Source organism: Scyliorhinus torazame, chromosome 3 (genome assembly GCF_047496885.1).
Source record: "Scyliorhinus torazame isolate Kashiwa2021f chromosome 3, sScyTor2.1, whole genome shotgun sequence".
Taxonomy (NCBI): Eukaryota; Metazoa; Chordata; class Chondrichthyes; order Carcharhiniformes; family Scyliorhinidae; genus Scyliorhinus; species Scyliorhinus torazame.
The window spans coordinates 142101657-142121284 of record NC_092709.1 but is presented as its reverse complement, the minus strand read 5'-3'; the positions used below and the strand labels follow the sequence as shown (position 1 = coordinate 142121284).

At 43.2% G+C, this 19628-nt stretch overlaps 1 protein-coding gene across 2 annotated transcripts in view; it reads right to left on the bottom strand.

Annotated features, from left to right (window-relative positions):
- Positions 1-19628, bottom strand: part of LOC140408714 (serine/threonine-protein phosphatase with EF-hands 2-like) — a 105359-nt gene that overhangs the window by 540 nt on the left and 85191 nt on the right. For both annotated transcript variants that reach the window (XM_072496308.1, XM_072496309.1), the window contains 6 exons: positions 16497-16877; positions 11984-12169; positions 9888-10030; positions 4548-4654; positions 3729-3892; positions 118-205 (listed from right to left, as the gene is read on the bottom strand). In XM_072496308.1, coding sequence (XP_072352409.1) covers positions 118-205; positions 3729-3892; positions 4548-4654; positions 9888-10030; positions 11984-12169; positions 16497-16877 — 1069 coding nt within the window. The remainder of the gene's footprint in view (positions 1-117; positions 206-3728; positions 3893-4547; positions 4655-9887; positions 10031-11983; positions 12170-16496; positions 16878-19628) is intronic.

Genomic DNA, 19628 nt, shown 5'->3' with positions numbered 1-19628 from the left:
ACAAGTACAATTTCTATTATTTTCTTATTCCCACTCTCCCTCTTTTGGTCTCTCCAAACCACCGGGGGGGGGGGGGGGGGGGTGGGGGGAGAGAATCTTTTATAAATCGGCACTTACCCGAGTTGTCACTGTCAATAATTCTAAAAATGGTTTCCAGGTCAGTCCTGCTTCTGTAAAGCATTTCCACCAAACTGGGCTGTATGTGCTGGGAAGAAAAAAGGCTTTTTAATTTAAAAAAACTGTGCCAGGTGGATCAGAAGTGTGTTACTGTTACAGGATGGACATGTTCCTTACAGATTAGCTTTTTATACAACTACCAACTCGGTGCCAATGTGAGTAGCTTTCTCTACGACTCTTCAAATGTTCTTCACCATTACTGCTGGTGTATGTGCCTCCTGTCCCCCATATCAAAGATAACAAAAACACCTGTGTATACAAACACGTTTAAAATGCAGTGGGTTGAATAGCTTCAGAATATTCTAGGGGGTAGCAGAATTAAATGTGTAATTCAAAATAAAGTGCTGGATTTTGCCAACTGGAATGCTGAAGACTCAACACTCCGCTCCCCCAATCCCTGCAGTGCCTTTGTGTTTTAGCCTGTCTGGCATTCAGTACTGGATGAGTCACAAATACCTCAGTTAAACATGGAAAGGCTGCAGCAGTCTTTTGGCCCTGCCACAAACTCCGTGTTATCACCAGTGAGTCCCTCTCTGGATACTATCTCAGGTTGAGGTTAACTGTTTTTTACCCTTGATGTACTATTTGATTCTGAGCTGATCTTCTGACCTTGTACCTTCATCACAAAGAACACTTGCTCTCACCTCCATAACATCTGCTGCCAAATCCTTCATCCATGCCATTGTCACCTCCAGACCCGACTATTCTTATAGCTGGCCTTCCACCTCCATAAATTTCAGCTTGCCCAAAATTTCACTGCCCACATTCTAATCCCCAAGAAGCTTTTGCTTTTGACAAGGTGCCACACAAAAGGTTGCTGCATAAGATAAAGATGCATGGCATTAAGGGTAAAGTAGTAGCATGGATAGAGGATTGGTTAATTAATAGAAAGTAAAGAGTGGGGATTAATGGATGTTTCTCTGGTTGGCAGGGTAAAGTAGTAGCATGAATAGAGGATTGGTTAATTAATAGAAAGTAAAGAGTGGGGATTAATGGGTGTTCTCTGGTTGGCAATCAGTAGCTGGTGGTGTCCCTCAGGGATCAGTGTTGGGCCCACAATTGTTCACAATTTACATAGATGATTTGGAGTTGGGGTCCAAGGGCAATGTGTCCAAGTTTGCAGACGACATCAAGATGAGTGGTAAAGCAAAAAGTGCAGAGGATACTGGAAGTCTGCAGAGGGATTTGGATAGTTTAAGTGAATGGGCTAAGGTCTGGCAGATGGAATACAATGTTGACAAATGTGAGGCTATCCATTTTGGTAGGAATAATAGCAAACGGGATTATTATTTAAATGATAAAATATTAAAACATGCTGCTGTGCAAAGGGACCTGGGTGTCTAGTGCATGAGTCACAAAAAGTTGGTTTACAGGTGTAGCCACCTGAGTTGGCCAAGTCCCGATTTAAAATGGCGAACGGCAAAGGCTGAAGGGAAATTCAGCCAACACAGGCAGAAACCAGCAGGTGCACGTTTGCTGTGTATTTAACTCTGCAAAGGCCCAGACAGCATCGATACTAGCAGCCATCTGCATAATAATGTAGCAACCATCTACATACTAATAAGCAATTCCCGGGAACAATAGCAACATTTGGGACAAACAAAACTAAGCCAGACTCCCCGGCGCCAGCAGGAGCCAACACAAAAGAGGTTAACGGACACCTCAAGACCGCCCATTGATCAGGGAACCGCTCCAGTATTGGAGAAATCGAACCAAGCGATTAGAACGAAGTCCAATCACCTAGAACCAGGCACAGGATCCGCCCCGAATCGTTCTTCTTGACCAGGTCACCCAGCAACGCGAACCAACATTGACCGTGACCGGTTCAACTGCCGCCGAGAGATTGTAAGTCTTAAGTCAACGCTCGCTACGAGATAGGCGCTCCTAGCTATCAATCCATACCAACTTCGAATCCCGCAGACTCAGAACCCGAACGAAAGGCCATTTGTTCCCCTGACCTGGTGGGCCAGTCCAAAGTTAAGTGCAGGCCTGTTAGTCATAGAAGTAGCTTAGACGTAGAATTTATGCATGAGTAGCGATTACTGTGTATAATGTGCTTTGATTTAAATCTTACTAATCGGTGTATTGAGTTATTGGTCATTACTCGAACTTGAACCTCGTGGCGGTATAAAGATACCTGGCTACTCGAGAGCAAAGGTTATAAAACAGAGCCAAGTGAACCAACCAAAAGTTAGCAACAAGGTGCAACGGGTGATTAAGAAGGCAAATGGAGTTTTGTCCTTCATTGCTAGAGGGATGGAGTTTAAGACTAGGAAGGTTATGCTGCAACTGTATAAGGTGTTAGTGGGGCCACAGCTGGAGTATTGTGTTCAGTTTTAGTCTCCTTACCTGAGAAAGGACGTATTGGTGCAGAGAAAATTCACTAGGTTAATCCCAGAGTTGAGGGGGTTGGATTACGAGGAGAGGTTGTGTAGACTGGGACTGTACTCGGAATTTAGAAGGATGCGGGGGGACCTTATAGAAACATATAAAATTATGAAGGGAATAGATGGGATAGATGCGAGCAGGTTGTTTCCACTCGCGGGTGAAAGCAGAACTAGGAGGCATAGCCTCAAAATAAGGGGAAGTAGATTTTGGACTTGAGTTTAGTAGGAACCTCTTCACCCAAAGGGTTGTGAATCTATGGAATTCCCTGCCCAGTGATGCAGTTGAGGCTCGTTCATTAAATGTTTTAAAGATAAATATAGAGTTTTTTGAAGAATAAAGGGTTATGGTGTTCGGGCAGGAAAGTGAAGCTGAGTCCATGATCAGCCATGATCTCATTGAATGGTGGAGCTGGCCCGAAGGGCCAGAAGGCCTACTCGTGCTCCGAGTTCTTTTGTTCTTATAAGCCCTGCTTGCTAATCACCACTGCTTGCTGACTGAGATTGGTTTGGGTACCTCAAGATTTAAATTCAAAGTTAAAATTCTCATTTGTGTTCAGACCCCTTCATGGCCTAGCCGTTCTCAATTTCTGTAATTTCCTACATCCCTCTGAAAACTCTGCAGTATTCTGGCCAACATGCATTCTCTCTCCTCTTTCTCCACCCCCATCCCCAATTCTGTTTGCCCCGCCATTAATAACTATGCCCACCATTGAGCTCTGGAATTCTGATTCTTCTCTATGTCATTCTCAGTCATTATGCCCCTATTTAAAGTTTACTTCTCTGAACTAGCTTTAATTACCCTTTTGGATATTTTCTTTAGTTCAGCCAAAAGACAACACCAATGCAAGTGCATTGCATTTCCTCAGCATTGCACTGAAGTGCCTGCTCAGACATATCAAATACACAACTATCATTTCTCAAACTGATAGCTAATTTCGACATTTGGCTTACATTTTTGCTTGAGCTATTGCCAGCAAATAAAGATTAGCTGACCGCCCATTCATCTCATTGAATCTCATATTTTCCTATTTAACAGCTCTTGTGGTTTGATACAATTAATTGTGTGCAAAGTGTTTTTAAATAAACACTATGGAGCATTGCTTAAATTATTTCTGGATACTTAATTGTACATTCTGAAAACACGTTGTGAAATCCATCTCTTACCTGCGCAATGGGTTTCTCTATGGCAAGATCATCAAACCACAAGTAAAAATTCAGAAGTCCATTCGGAGCACTGGGCACAAGTTGGGATCGCAAAACACGCCATGGCAGACCGAGAGCCAGGATTGTCTCCAGAGCATTCGCCCAGTCATTCAGTGAAATTTTACCTGGATATTGGAAGACAACAACATTTATTCACTTGGTATCTAAGTTTGGGAGATTGGGTAGAACAGTTGAAGTTATGATTCCTACACCAGTCTCTCAGTCAGAATCTGTACAACTTTGGTTTATGTCCAGTCTGTTGAGGTTGCAGCATCAAGAAAATTGGCAACTACCTCATAGATTATTCATTCTTTAGACAGTTTGTATCTTCCAAACGTCACAACATCATGCATGCGGCTCACAATCTGGGTAGCTTCATGAATTTTAATTTTTCTTCAAATTGAAAACAGGCATTGGAGTGGAGTATATTAAACTGAAATAGTTTGGAGCCTGGAGTTCAACTTTTTAGACACAACATTCTTGTATACAAAATAATTTACTGCATTGTAAAATAGCCTATTTCGAATCAATTCTTTAAAACGGCATTAAATAAAATTGTTCTTCAGCAGACCTTGAAGGTGCTAAATGATAAAAATGTGTCGACTGTCTGCAACATTTCAAATAGATTTCTATTTCATGCAAATTGTGCTCGCTGCCAGTTCTTTACCAAATAAGGTTTGACAAATGGGCCGGACCATCATTCAGATTGGCCACCAGTCTTGGGGAATTTCTGATCATGTGAAACAAATCACGATTTACAAAGGAACTTTGTAACCCTACCTGTTTTATTCTTATCATAATGCTCAAATGCACTGATCAGGTCTGATTTATGGGCAAAAATCTTCTTCCGCAGAGCTCCTAATGCTGACCTCTCAACTGTACTCACTCTGTATAAAAAAAAAAGTTGTTGATTAGAATATTTTTACACATCAAATAACAGATTGGCAAGTCGAATAGAGTTAGAAGTCAGCGATTATAAATTGGAAACTGAAGGTTTAACCTGGTGAATGGGATGTAATTAAGCTGACTATTTTGTCCTGGACTTTTTGAGCGTTGTTTTCAGGCAAGTAGAGAGCATTGCACCGTATCCTTGTAAATGGTGGACGGCATGTGGAAAGTCGGGAGAGGAGTCACTCGCCACAGAATTTGCAGCCTGACCTGCCCTTACAGCCGTCACATTTACCTGGCTACTCCAGTTTAGTGTCTGACCAATGGTAAACTTTCCTCCCCCACCCCTCTCCCCCTGGATGTTGATGGTGGGGGGTTCAGCAATGGTAATGCCATTGAATGTCAAGGGGAGGTAATTACATTATCTCAAGCCTGAATGTTGTCCAGGTCTTGCTGCAAAAGGACACTGACTGCTTCAGTATTCGTGGAATTATGAATAAAAATGAATACTGCAGTCATCATTGAACAGCCCACATCTGTCCTTGTGATTGATGAAGCAATTAAAGGTGGTTGGGCTCCGGTCGCTGCCCTGAGAAACTCCTGCTGTGATATTCAGGAGCTGAAACAATTGGCCTCCAACAACTTACAACTCTTTGTGAGATGTTTGACTCCAGCCAGTGGAGAGCTTTGTCCCTGGCATAAACTTTGTTTAGGGTTCCTTGAGATCACACTTGGTGAATTGCTACCTTTCTGCAGAGATAGCACGAACAGTCAATGTCATCTCAGCTTTAGCCTTCAGCTCTTTTGTCCATCTTGGGGCCAAGGCTGTAATGAAATCTAGAGGTGAGTGTACCTGCTGGAATCAGAGCTGACCATCGATGAATAAGTTATTACTGAGCACTTCTCCCGAGATAGTACTATGGTACCCCTTCCGTTACTTTGCTGATGATTGAGAGTACTCTTGGTAGCCCCTTCCATTTGCTGATGATTGAGGGTAAACTAATAGGTAATTGGCTGGATTGGATTGGGCACATCTGGGCAATTTTACAGTTGTCTGATAGATTCTAGTGTTGTAACTACTGGAACATCTTGGCTAGAGGTGTGCCTAGTTCTGCGGTGCAAGTCTTCAGTTGTACAACCAGGACAGTGTCAGGGCCCAATGCCCTTCAGTTTTTCTTGATGTAAGAACTAGGCAATCCAGCCTTTTGAGCCTGCTCCACCATCCAATACAATCATGGCTGATCTCCCCTCAGCCTCAATTCCAGTTTTCTGCCCTTCTTAACGCTTCAACCCATTACTAATGAAAAATCTGTCCATTTACTCAGTATTCCGGTATCCACTGCACTCTGGGGTAGTGATTTCACAGATCCAAGACCCTTTGAGAGAAATAATTTCTTCTCATCTCTGTTTTAAATCTGCTATCCCTTAACCTAAAACTATAACCTCGTGTTCTAGATTGCCCCACAAGAGGAAGCATCTGCTCTATGTCTACTTTGTCAATACCTTTTATCATCTTATAAACCTCAGTTAGATCTCCTCATTCTTCTAACCTCGAGGTCAAAACTGCTCAATCTTTCTTCATAAGAAAACCCCCTCGTCTCTGGAATAAATTCAGTGAACCTCCTCAGAACTGTCTCTAATGTAACTGCATCACTCCTCAAATAAGAGGACCAAAACTGTACACCGTGTTCCAGGTGCAGTCTCACCAATGCCTTATACAGTTGCAGCAATACTTAGTTATAAAGGCCAAAATTCCATTTGCCTTCCTTATTACCTGCAGTACCTGCATTCTAGTTTTCTGTGATTCATGCATGAGGACACCCAGTCCCTCGGCACCAAAGTTTCTCTCCATTTAGATAATAAGTTGCCTTTCCATTTTTCTGACCAAAATGGATAACCTCAAACTTAGCCACTTTAAACTCCATTTGCCATTTACCTAGCCTACCTATCCATTTGTAAATTTTTTATTTCCTCATTGCAACTTACAATCCCATCTATTTTAGTGTAATGTGCAAATTTGACTGGAGTACCTTCAATCCCTACACCCAAGTCATTAATATATATTTTAAATAGTTGGGGCTCAAGGGCCGAACCCTGTGGCACCCCACTAGTTGCATCTTGTCAACCAGAAAAAGACCCATTTATCCCGATTCTCTGCCTTCTGTCGGTTAGCTAGTCTTCTATCCAAGCTAATAAATTACCCATAGTCCCATGTGGTTTTACCTTGTGTATTAACCTTTTGCGTGGCATCTTATCAAATGCCTTCTGGAAGTCCAGATATACTGCATCTACAGGATGTCCATTATTTACTTGGCTTGTTTTATCTTCAAAGAACTCGAGCAAATCAGTCAAACACTATTTCCCTTCATAAAGCCATGCTGACTCTGATAGAGTTATTTGGTTTTAATGTTTTAACATTTTATACATAAAAAATACAAAGTAGAAAGGATAACAGAAGAATCCCCCTCACACTATCAATTAAACATTATGATAAAAAATAACCCCCCCCCCCCCCTCCTTTAGCAACTGACGTGATCAACACTTTGCCCAAGGAAATTGTTGCAATTAGGTAATGGAAGATGGAGGAAGAGGTCACAACTGACCTGCACAACCCAGTAACCAGGAGGTACAACTATGATTAAAGTACCACCACTCGAGTGTAAAATGATGAATAAACAGGCTCCATCTCTTATAGAACCCTTCAGTAGCCCCCCTCAGGGTCAACTTAAATTTCTCAAGATACAAGAACTCCATCAGGTCCTCCAGCCACACTGAGACACAGGGCGGAGAAGCTGACCACTCCAACAGAACCCGGCTGTGAGCAATCAGCAAAGGCCAAAACATCTGCTCCTGTCTACAGCTCCAGCAGGTCTGACACCCCAAATATGGCCCCCAGGGGAACTGGGGTCCAAGGGCAAGATCACCGACATGTTGCTGAAGAAAGAACTCCAAAATGTCTCTAACTTTGGACAGGACCAGAACACATGTACATGGTTGGCCGGAGCCCTTCCACACCGCATACAAGTGTCCGCCACTCCCTCAAAGAACCGGCTCAACCTTGACCTCACCATGTGTGCTCTATGCACCACCTTTAATTGTATTAACCCTAGTCTCATGCACGGGGTTGAGGCATTCACCCTTCGCTCCATTAGAGGCCATGCGCCTTCTTGTCAGCTCCACCATGACGTCCTGGTATATTCAAATATCATTGCCTTCCCACCTCTCCTCCCAATTCTGCTTGGTCCATCTCAAGACCGTCTCCTTTTTCTGATAGCTGTGAAAACAGACTATCACAGCTCTTGGTGGATCGTTTGGCTTCGGACGGAGCGACCAATGAACCCTATCCAGCTCAAAGGGGGAGTATTATCCCAGCAATTTCACGAACATCCCCGAAAATTATTCAGTCAGCCTCAGACCTTCCAGCACCTCAGGAAGCCCCACTATCTCCAGTTCCTCCACTTTGGATCTCAGCCCTTTATTACTGTCCTCCACCTTCAGCAGCTCCACTCCCAGTGAGGCGCGCTGGTCACTGTGTCGCATCAGTGTCTCCTCCACCCCCTTCAACACCTCAGCATGCTCCTGCACTGTCTCCAATGTCTTTCCAAGAGCCTCCTATATCGGGGCCAGTGTATCTTCCACCGACTGAGAGTTCCCATCATCTTTCCATGCCATTCAAATGCTTAGCAAACCAAACTGCTGCTGAAACTCCATTGCCGTCACCTCGGCCAGTGTATCCATCGTAATGGGTGCAACCCCACCCGGCGAGCTTGCCGCCATCTTTCCTCCCACAACTCACCGTGCTCAGGCCCGCTCACGGACTAGCGCACGTTCCTTTTCGTGCTGTATTCTTTAGTTGGTATTTCCTTTAATACCCACAACTTTATTGGAGACAGTTCACATAAAAGTTCCCCCCAGAACTGGGTGAAAGGGGCCAAAAACCGAGAACTCTGGCAGGAGCCGCCCAACATGTAACCTTCACCTACATGTTGCCACCGGAAGTCGGGTTTTGACTTTGTCCTGTTATTACTTCCTTAGTAATGGATCCTAACAATTTACCAATGACAGAAGTTAAACTAAATGCTCTGTGGTTTCCTATTTTCGGCCTCCTTTGCTTTTTGAATAAGGGCATTACATTAGCATTTTTCCAATCCAAAGTCTGCCCTGGAGGATCCCGGTGGCAATTTCCCAGTACTGTCTGCTATGTGTGTGCATAAACAATGGGCCCTGGCACCATCCGTTTGTACTGCGGAAGTCCTGTACTGCAGAACTAGACATGCCTTTAACCAAGTCGTTCTAGCACAGCTACTCTACTGGCATCTAGCTGACAAAGTGGAAAATTGCCCAGGTATTTGTCCTGTCTGCAAAAAGCTGAGTACGCCAGACATCGAATATCTAACACACGGACCTTAAATGGAGTTTGAAATTCCCATTAATTTTGCTGAAAATAATTATTGGTTTCAAAATTCTACTATATTGCCAGTTAGAAAAAGGAATTCCTAATTCTTTACAGCTGTAGACAAAGCTAATTATTAACACGAGATAGGGAGAGCCATTTTTCATCTATTTGATGTTTATTTTTAAAAAGAACGTTGAACTTTGGCAGCCAACATTGAGGAAAGCAGATACGATGGATGTGTGGCAATATGGGGGAAAATGTATAGAGTGAAGGATTTCTGACCTTTCCCATTCACTTTCCCTGAGATCAGATGGATAGTGTGGAGGGGAGTGAATGGAAGATTGAGGGTTAGGTGAGCGACAACAAAGCAAAGGGAGGGAGAGGTCCAGGCTTAACTGGGTAGTTCATAGAGGAAAGGTCAGGGATGAGAGTGAGGAGGAAGAGTGGGAAGATAAACGGGTGGATCATATGATGAGGTAGCTGAAGAATGAGTGATTGGGAGAGGCAACGGAAAAGGAAGGCTTTTCCTTTCATCCAAATGTAACCTGCAGCTCCTTTCCCTGCTTCATCTGCCATTATACACACCAATATTTAACCAAAATGAAATTTTAAAAAGAGAGAAAGTGAAACATGTTCAGCTCAGAAATCCATTTACCACCCTTCCCAACTTGCTCCGCCCACAAAAGGTTCACTTTCTGACCTAATACTTTCCTCCGATTATCCTATTCCCATTTAGTCATTAGAGTACATACACATTTGGCTAAAGAAACAAAAGTACTGTATTGTAAGATATTCTTCTGACATTACGAGAAGGTCATTGCTGATAGTTTACACACCTTTGTCTCAGGGTTAACTTCCGAGTACTTTGACTAACTTGATACTGTACAAAATGAGGAACAAGGTCAGGACCAAGCTTCACATAAGCTCCTCTGTTACTGCCAACTTCATAATAATTAGAGGCAGAAAATATGGTCAGGACCTATATTCATAACAAAAAGAGTAAAATGTAATGAAGGAAATGAATGGGCAATCCTGCTGTAGAAACAAAACTTGTACAGTACAGGCACTTTTTCAACAATGGAGATAACTTGACCAAGCCACTTCTTGCTTGAGGGGGAGAGAGAGAACAGGAAACTACAGGCAAGTTAGCTTGACATCAGAAATAGGAAAATGCTTGAATCTATTATTAATGGTGTGTTAAAAGTGAATCATAATATTATCAGACAAAGTCAACATGGATTTATGAAAGGAAAATAGTGTTTGAAATGTCTGCTAGAATTCTTTGAGAGGTTGTAATTAGCAGGGTTGATAAGGGCAATGTGTGCATGTGGTGTATTTGGATTTTCAATAAACATTTAATCAAAACATACAGTACCACATAGATTCTTGCACAAAATTAGGACATATGGAATGGGGATCAAATGTTATCATGGATTGAAAATTGCTTAACAGACAGAAAGCCAAGTTGGAGCAAATGGGTAATTTTCAGGTTTGCAGATCATACATAACCAATGGACCCATGCTTGGGCCTCTGCTATTTCCAATCTTTATCAATGACTTAAATGAGGAGACCAAGTGCAATGCATTCAAGATTGCTGACAATACAAAGGGAGGTGCAAAAGCAAGCAAGAGGATGGAAACAGGATGCAAAGATATAGGGACAGACTGACTGAATGGGTGAGACCATGGTAGATTGAATATATAATGTGGGGGAGTGTGAAGTTATCAACTTTGGAAGGAAAAATATTTAAAAATGCTGGATTTTTTTTTAATGGTGTGAGATTGAGAAATGTTTATATTCAGAGGGTTTGGGTGTCTTTACATAGAAAGTTAACATGCAATTGCAGCAAACCATTAGGAAATCAAATAATATGTTCCCCTTTTTTAACAAAGGGATTGGAGTACAGTAGTGAAAAGATTTGCTTTGTACAGGGTCTTGTTGAGACCATGCCTGGAATAAGTGTATGGTTTCCTAAGGATATACTGGGAAGAGAATGAAGGTTCACTAGACTGGTTCCTGGGATGAGGAGATTGTCCTGTGAAAAGAGATGGAGCAGTCGGGGCCTATATTCCATGGAATTTAAAAGTATGTGATGTGGCTTCATTGAAACACATCAAATTATTTTAAAAGGCTTCATAGGGTAGATTCTGGGAGGATATTTCTCTGAGCTGGAGAATCTCGAACAATGGGTTGCTCTCCGAATAAGGGACCAGCTATTTAGGACTGAGAGGAGCAGGAATGTCTTCACCCAACTTCTCTACACGAGTGAGCTGTGGCAGCATTAAGGTGGAGTCATGTTCAAAACAGAAATCAATAGATTTTTGGACATTAAGGGAGTTAAGAGATATAAGGATAGTGTAGGGAGGTAGGGTTGCAGTAGATAATTGGATAGGTGATGAGTATGAGTGATTGTAATAAAAGGTTCTACTGAGTGCTGCAATGATTCCATTTTTATTATAATTATTATTACACCATATACAAAAGTACTTCATTTGCTATAAATACATTTGGACATTGAGGGATGTGAAAGGTGCTACACAAGTCTTATTATGGCAGGTGACCTGGCTAAATTTGAACCTTCATTCTCATTATTGTGTCACATTGCTCAGTTGCATACTGTGGTATCAATTTTATAAAATCATATATAAAATTTCCCTCATTAGTCCCATATTAATTAGTCCTATGTTAAGTAATGCGATCTGGTTTATTCTGATCATTGCCCCAGTGTTTGACAGCTGTCCTATCCTACACTGACATTGTCAGTTTTATTCACAGAAGCACATAGATAGGCAGTAGCACAGTTAAGAGCTGATCAGTTATACCAAAACTGTAATCAATACTCTGTACTAACATGAAGCGGGCAACACAATACTGTCAATCATTAAGTATGCGCTTGTTGTGATGTTTCTTTTACATGAGGTTTATCCTTACCTTTTGGTTGTGGCAGAACTCGTAGCCCTCCTGCTTACACTCATGGGACCTGATCAAGAGCTGCAAATTGTGCTTCTGTAGAAACTTCTCCGTCACATCAGGTCCAAAGTAGCATCCACCTCCTCTGACTGTATTTGCAATACAGCCTTCCTGGTGCATTGGATCACTCCACAAGATGTCCACAATCTCAAGAGAGAAAATAAACTTTTCAAACCCACAGTACGAGTCCGTAAACCATTTGACTTATTGATGTCACGTTCAAGTTTCTTTTGTCACCATTGGGTCAATATTCTGTTCCAGAAGCATAAGCAAGGCTGCAGTTCAAGGAGAAGGTCAGCTATGATAGATTGGGAAACATTACTCAAAGGGATGAGAGTGGATAGGCAATGGCAAACATTCAAGCAGCGCATGGGCCAATTGCAACAATGGATTATTCCTGCCTGGCACAAATATAAAAGGGAAAGGTGGCCAATCAATGGCTTACCAGGGAAATTGGAGATAATATTCGATCCAAGGAAGAAGCACACAAATTGACCAAGAAAAAACAACAGGTCTGAGGATTGGGAGAAGTTAGAATTCAGCAAAGAAGGACCAAAGGATTGATTATGAAGGGGAAAATAGAGTACGAGAGTGAGCTTGCAGCGAACATAAAAACTGACTGTAAAAGATTCTATAGATACGGGAAGAGAAAAAGATTGGCGAAGACAAATATCGGCCCCTTACAGACAGAAACAGGGGAATGTATAACATGGGACAAAGAAATGGCTGAGCAACTAAACACATAATTTGGTTGTCTTCAGAAATGAGGATACAAATCAGATACCAGAAATGTTGGAGAATGCAGGGTTTGGTGAGAGGGAGGAACTGAAGGAGATTACAAAAGTAAAACGGACAAGGTGGCCAATCCATGGCTTATCCATGATATTAGTAGAGAAATGGTGTTGGGGAAACTGATGGGATTGAAGGCTGATAAATCCACGTCCCAGAGTACTTAAGGAAGTGGCTCTAGAAATAGTGGATGCATTCATGGTCATCTTCCAGGATTCTATAGACTCTGGAACAATTCCTGCAGATTGGAGGGTAGCTAATGTAACCCCAATATTCAAAAAGGGAGGTAGAGAGAAAATAGTATATTGTAGACCAGTAAGCCCAATGTCAGTAGTGGGGAAAATTCTAGAAACCATTTTCAAAGATTTTATAGCAGAGCGCTTAGAAAATAGTGGCAGGATTGGACTGAGTCAGCATAGATTTACGAAGAGGAAATCATGCTTGACAAATCTACTGGGATTCTTCGAGGATGTAACTAGTAGATTTGATAAGGGAAGCCAGTGGATGTGGTATATTTGGACTTTCAAAAAGCTTTCGACAAAGTCCCACGTAAGAGACTTAGTGCGTAAAATAAAAGAGCATGGAATTAGGGATAGTGTATGGCGATGGATAGAAAATTGGTTGGCAGACAGGAAACAAAGAGTAGGAATTAACGGGTCTTTTTAAAATTGACAGATAGTGACTAGTGGTGTACTGCAGTAATCAGTGCTAGGACCACAGCTATTCACAATGTGTATTAACGATTTAGATGAGAGAACAAAATGTAATATCTCGACATTTGCAAATGACACAAAGTTGTGTGGGAGGGTGAGCTGTGTGGAGGATGCCGAGATCCTTCAACGTGATTTGGACAAGTAGAGTAAGTGGACAAATGAATGACCGATGGAGTATAATTTGGAGAATTACGGGGTATCCACTTTGGGAGCAAAAATGAGAAGGCAGACTATTATCTGAATGGCCATAAATTAAGAGAGGGGAATGTGCAATGAGACCTGGGTGTTCTTGTACGTCAGTCACTAAAGGTAAGCATGCAGGTAAAGCGGGCGCTAAAGAAGGCAAATGGTATGTTGGTCTTCATAGCAAGAGGATTTGAGTACAGGAGCAGGGATGTCTTGCTGCAATTATTATTTTTTAAATAAATTTAGAGTACACAATTTTTATTTTCCAATTAAGGGGCCATTTAGCGTGGGTAATCCACTAATTTGCACATATTTGAGTTGTGGGGGTGAAACCCACCCAGACATGGAGAGAATGTGCAAACTCCACACGTACAGTGACCCAGGGCCGGGATCGAACTCGGGTCCTCAGCATCATAGGCAGCAGTCCTAACCATTGCACCACCATGCCGCCCTCTTGCTGCAATTATAAAGGGCCTTGCTGAGGCCAAACCTGGAATATTGTGTGCAGTTTTGGTCTCCATATCTGTAGAAGGATGTTCTTGCTCTAGAGGAATGCAGCGAAGGTTTACCCGACTAATTCCTCGGATGGCTGACCTGACGTATGAGGAGAGATTGAATCCATTAGGATTGTATTCGCTGGAGTTCAGAAGAATGAGGTGGATCTCATAGAAACCTATAAAATTTTAACAGGACTAGTCAGATGCAGGAAGTATGTTCCCGATGGTAGGTGTCCAAAACCAGGTGTCACAGTCTGAAGATACGGGTTAGACCATTTAGGACAGAGATGAGGAGAAATTTCTTCACCCAGAATGGTTGGCCTGTGGAATTCGTTACCACAGGAAGTAGCTGAGGCTAAAACATTGCATGTTTTCAAGAAGCAGTTAGATATAGCACATAGGGTGAAGGGGATCAAAGGATCTGGGGGAAAGCAGGATTAGGCTATTAAGTTGGATGATCAGCCATGATCACAATAAATGGTGGACCAGGGTCAAAGGGCCTTCTGCTCCTATCTTCTATGTTCCTATGTTTCTACGACCTTCACAAGCGCATCTACAGATAGGCAATAATAGTCATCATCACCGAACACAAACATCAAATTGAGAAAATATTGAAATAGAAGAACATAAAGCATGGAATTGGAGAAGCTATTTAGCCCAACAAGCCCACTGAGCCCAATCGTCATGCCACCTGGAGTTCTAGTGTAAGGTGGTGGCATGTGGAAAACTGTGCATGTTCACATGCCCAATTCTTGTTTTTTCCAATTAAGGGGCAATTTAGCGTGGCCAATCCACCTACCTTCACAACTTTGGGTTGGGTTGTGTGTGTGTGTGGGGGGGGGGGGGGGGAGGGGGGGTGGGGGGGGGGGGGGGGGAAGAGACCAACGCAGGCAAGGGGAGAATGTGCAAACGCCGCATGGACAGTGACCTGGGGCTGGGATCGAAGCCGGGTCCTCGGTGCCATGAGGCAGCAATGCTAACCGCTGCACCACCGTACCGCCCCGTTCACAGGCATTTTAACAACTTCTGGGCATCCATTTAAAACAATAACTGCCCAGAGAATAGGAAAGACATAGTAGATGTAGAAATATTGTGCTTTAAACCTGTTTTCACCAAGTCCTTTGATGAGCAGTTACTGTTTTCGTGATGTTAGAAGTTTCAAATATCTGTCATTGAAAATACGAAAAGAGATTTTCACCAAATCCAATTTGTGAATGGTGTCACTAAAATACATACATTTATAAGCTGTGTATGGTGGATTCAATTTTGTTTATTGTCACGTGTACCGAGGTACAGTGAAAAGTATTTTTCATAGAGCATGTCAACAGATCATTAAGTACATGAAAAGAAAATACATAATAGGGCAACATAAGGTACACAATGTAACTACATAAACACCGGCATCGGGTGAAGCATACAGGGGTATAGTGTTAATGAGGTAAGTCCATAAGAGGGTCGTTTAGGAGTCTGGTAACAGCAGGGAAGAAGCTGTTTTTGAGTCTGTTTGTGCGTGTTCTCAGACTTTTGCATCTCCTGCCCGATGGAAGAAGTTGGAAGAGTAAGGAAGCTGGGTGGGAGGGGTCTTTGATTTGGTGGTAAACCTGCCAGCAATGTAAACCCAACTTCCATGATCAGAAATGATTACATTCCAAACATTTCCAACCTGTATTACATGTTTCATACACGTGGGGCCAAGATACACAAGATCCCATTCTAACATTGTGTTTTCTAATGGCCATTACTTGGCGTAGCTTCACAGAGATTGCATTCGTCTGTGCTGAGGTGGGATTGCAGGGTCAGCATTGTTGAAACGAATGGCATTCACACACAGCCCTGTCTCCCTGATGGTAAGTGACCTCTTCAATGGATGGTGACCCATTTGCATTTAAGTGAGTGGCCATTCCCACCTCCCATGCTGAAAAGTTTGATTTAGTTACCCCTGGAGTCTTTCAGGTGGTATGTCCCAGGACTTATGCTCATCTGCAGCCAACATGGATTTTCAAGACCCTAGTCTCACAAGCCAGATTCCAATGAAGAAAGCTCTTCAGCCCATTGGATTCAATTCACGGTCTTGCCAGTTAAAACTATTTTTAAATTAGTCTAATTTTCCAGTTTTAGTCACCTATCCTGGCAATGCTTTACATTTGGTGAGCACTTTTTTGTTTTAGGAATATCTGTCTGCCCCACATGTACAGGTCCCATTATAGTATGGTACTAATCTGTTGTAGTTTCTTATAAATTAATGCATATGATTTCATATATATAATATATGTATTTATATGTCGTCACCTGTTTCCATTCATGATCATTCAAGTCAAAGATTTCCTGAGTGTGTAATTCCAACATGGACTGTGATGTTTTAGATTCATCATACGTGTTATTGAAGCCCACTTTTCTACGACATTCCTCTAGTTCTTCCTCAACTGAACGTCGTACTCTTTTAGAGATTTCCTTTCTCTTTACACTTATTGTGCCCGAACTCTTCCTCCTCTGACTCTTATACGTGAGAGAATGAAGGTTAAGGATTTTGGATGCTGAATTCTTCCTTGGGGGTTGATCAGATTTGTTGACACACTGCTCATTGTCCCCACTGGAGTATTGCTCCTGATTGGAGACTTGCTTGGTCCATTCAATCCTTTTCCTTCTGGGTGGTCTCAAGGTTGAAACATACTGTTGTAAACAGGAGAGTTTGTTTCAGAAAGAAGCACTTTTGCGGTATATATCTGCATCCTATCTATCCATCCACCTTTTTACAAGTCTTACACCTGGCACCTCTGTTTCTCCTGCACCTGGTTAGCTTAAAATATGTTTATAAAGCAGCAACAAATCACACCAGGTGTGACAACAGACAGGTTACTATCCACGAACAAGTGGCATCTTAAAGTAAAGAAAACCAATCATTTTCCATAACAATTAGCCTCCATCTTCAGCATGGACTTTCCTTGTTAAACCTGTACAGGTGATTAACTTAATTATTGCAATCAGATTTTGTGGTTTTAAACACAGGTCAGTTTTTTTTTAAATCACTGATGATTAATCAGTATAATATGTTTTCTACATTACAACAGTGACTATTCTTCACAACGTACTTTATTGGTGCACCATGCTTCGGTATCCTGATGTCGCAAATGCACTATATTAATGCAGGTCTTTCTTTTCTTCATATCCAATATGTATCCATAATAGAAGATCCTCTCTTATGTAATAAGCTGCCATTTTGTTTTCAATCAAATAAATACATTTGTCTTTTTTTTAAGTTTAAAAAAGTTTCCAATTATGGGGCAGTTTAGTTTGGCCAATTCAGCTACCCAGCACATCTTTGCGTTGTGGGGGTGAGACCCATGCAGACACCGGGAGAATGTGAAAACTCCACACTGACAGTGACCCGGGGCTGGGATCGAACCCAGGTCCTCGATGCCGTGAGGCAGCAATGCTAACCACTGTGCCATCGCGCCACCCCAAAACATTAGTCTTTAAATGGATAAATGCATTAAAATCCTGAAGATTTATTTCAAACCTTGGGCGGGAGTCCCGCCCCCGCCGGTTGCCAAATTCTCTGGCACCGGATATTCGGCGGGGGCGGGAATCGCGACGCGCCGGTTGGCGGCCACCCCCCCCCCGGTGATTCTCCGGCCCGGATGGGCCGAAGTCCCGCTACTGGAATGCCTGTCCCTCTGGCGTGGATTAAACCACCTCTCTTACCGGTAGGACAAGGCGGCGCGGGTGGGCTCCGGGGTCCTGGGGGGGGCGCGGTGCGATCTGGCCCCGGGGGGTGCCCCCACGGTGGCCTGGCCCGCGATCGGGGCCCACCGATCCGCGGGCGGGCCTGTGCCGTGGGGGCACCCTTTTCCTTCCGAATTCGCCATGGTCTCCACCATGGCGGAGGCGGAAGAGACTCCCTCCACTGCGCATGCGTGGGGATGACGTGAGCGGCCGCTGACGCTCCCGCGCATGCGCCGCCCGGCAAAGTCAGTTTCGCGCCAGCTGGAGGGACACCAAAGGCCTTTCCCGCCAGCTGGCAGGGCGGAAATCAGTCCGGCGCGGGCCTAGCCCCTCAAGGTTAGGGCTCAGTCGCTCAAGATGCGGAGGATTCTGCACCTTTGGGGCGCGTGATGCCAGACTGATTTGCGCCGTTTTGATTCCAACCTCGGGTCACTGTCTGTGTGGTGTTTAAACATTCTTCCCGTGTCTGCGTGGGTTTCGCCCCCACAACCCAAAGATGTACAGGCTAGGTGGATTGACCATGCTAAATTGCCCTTAATTGGAAAAAATAATTGGATCCTCTAAATTTCTAAAAGAAATCATTAGAACTTGACCTAAATATCGCCAGTGAAGGCGTGCCGAATAGCTTAAGGAGTAGAAAATAGTGTTTCATTTGGGAGGATCTCAGATATGTGAAAAACCACTAACATGAAATTCCAATCCAATCTAATTTATCCCAATGACAATGACCCTTAACTTCCAGGTTTCCCAGCCTCACATTTCGGGGGTACCCCTATGATGGGCTCGGAATCCCACTCGGATGTCCCCATACAAGGGTCGCACAACTGCCAAAAAGCGCTAACTTCCTCTGGACAATTGCTCTGGGAACCATCTGACAGAAGCGATTTAAATCACTAACTTCAGATGGTTCTGCCAGTTTTACCCTGATAGCTACTCTGAAAGCTTCTCTGAAAGAAGGAGGAAAAAAAGCAAACTCCAGAGTAACTATTTAAAAACCCCAGACCCAGCCTTGCACAGGACATCCTGCACAAATACGACTCCCCCAGAGGCACACCACACTACCCCCACACCCGACCCGATCGCCACCTCCAGGTGCATCCTGCCATGTCCCTTTCCCGGACTGAGCCCCAACACCCAGTCCTCAAGTGAGCCCCCTCCCTTCTCCCCCCAGTCCCCCACTCTGCAAACTGGCCCTGCTCTCCTCTTTCCCCCCCCCCCCCCACCCCAATCCCTGCTATCCTAATTCCTAACAAGGTTACCAGGGGTCAGATGTGTTGAATTTTATCTCCGTTTACAAGTTATCAGATTATATTTTTAACAACCCAAGAAAAGCCATTGAAAGTCTCCATCTTGTAGATAAATTAAATATTCCAATCATATGGGGTAAGTGGCACAGAAATAGGCCATTTGGCCCACCCACTCCATGCCAATGTTTATACTCCAGTCAAGCCTAATACCGTCTTTTGCTCATCTAAATCTACCATTGTAGCCATCTAGTCTCTCCTCCCTCAAATGCTCGTCAAGTTTCCCCTTAAATACATCTGAACTATTTGCTTCAACCACTCCTTGTGGTAGCAAGTTCAACATTCTTACTGCTCTTTGGCTGAAGAGATTTCTTGCTGACTCTACTATCTTACATTGATGGCCGCTAGTCAAGTTCTTTCACACAAGAGGAAATATTCTCACTTTTAACCTTGT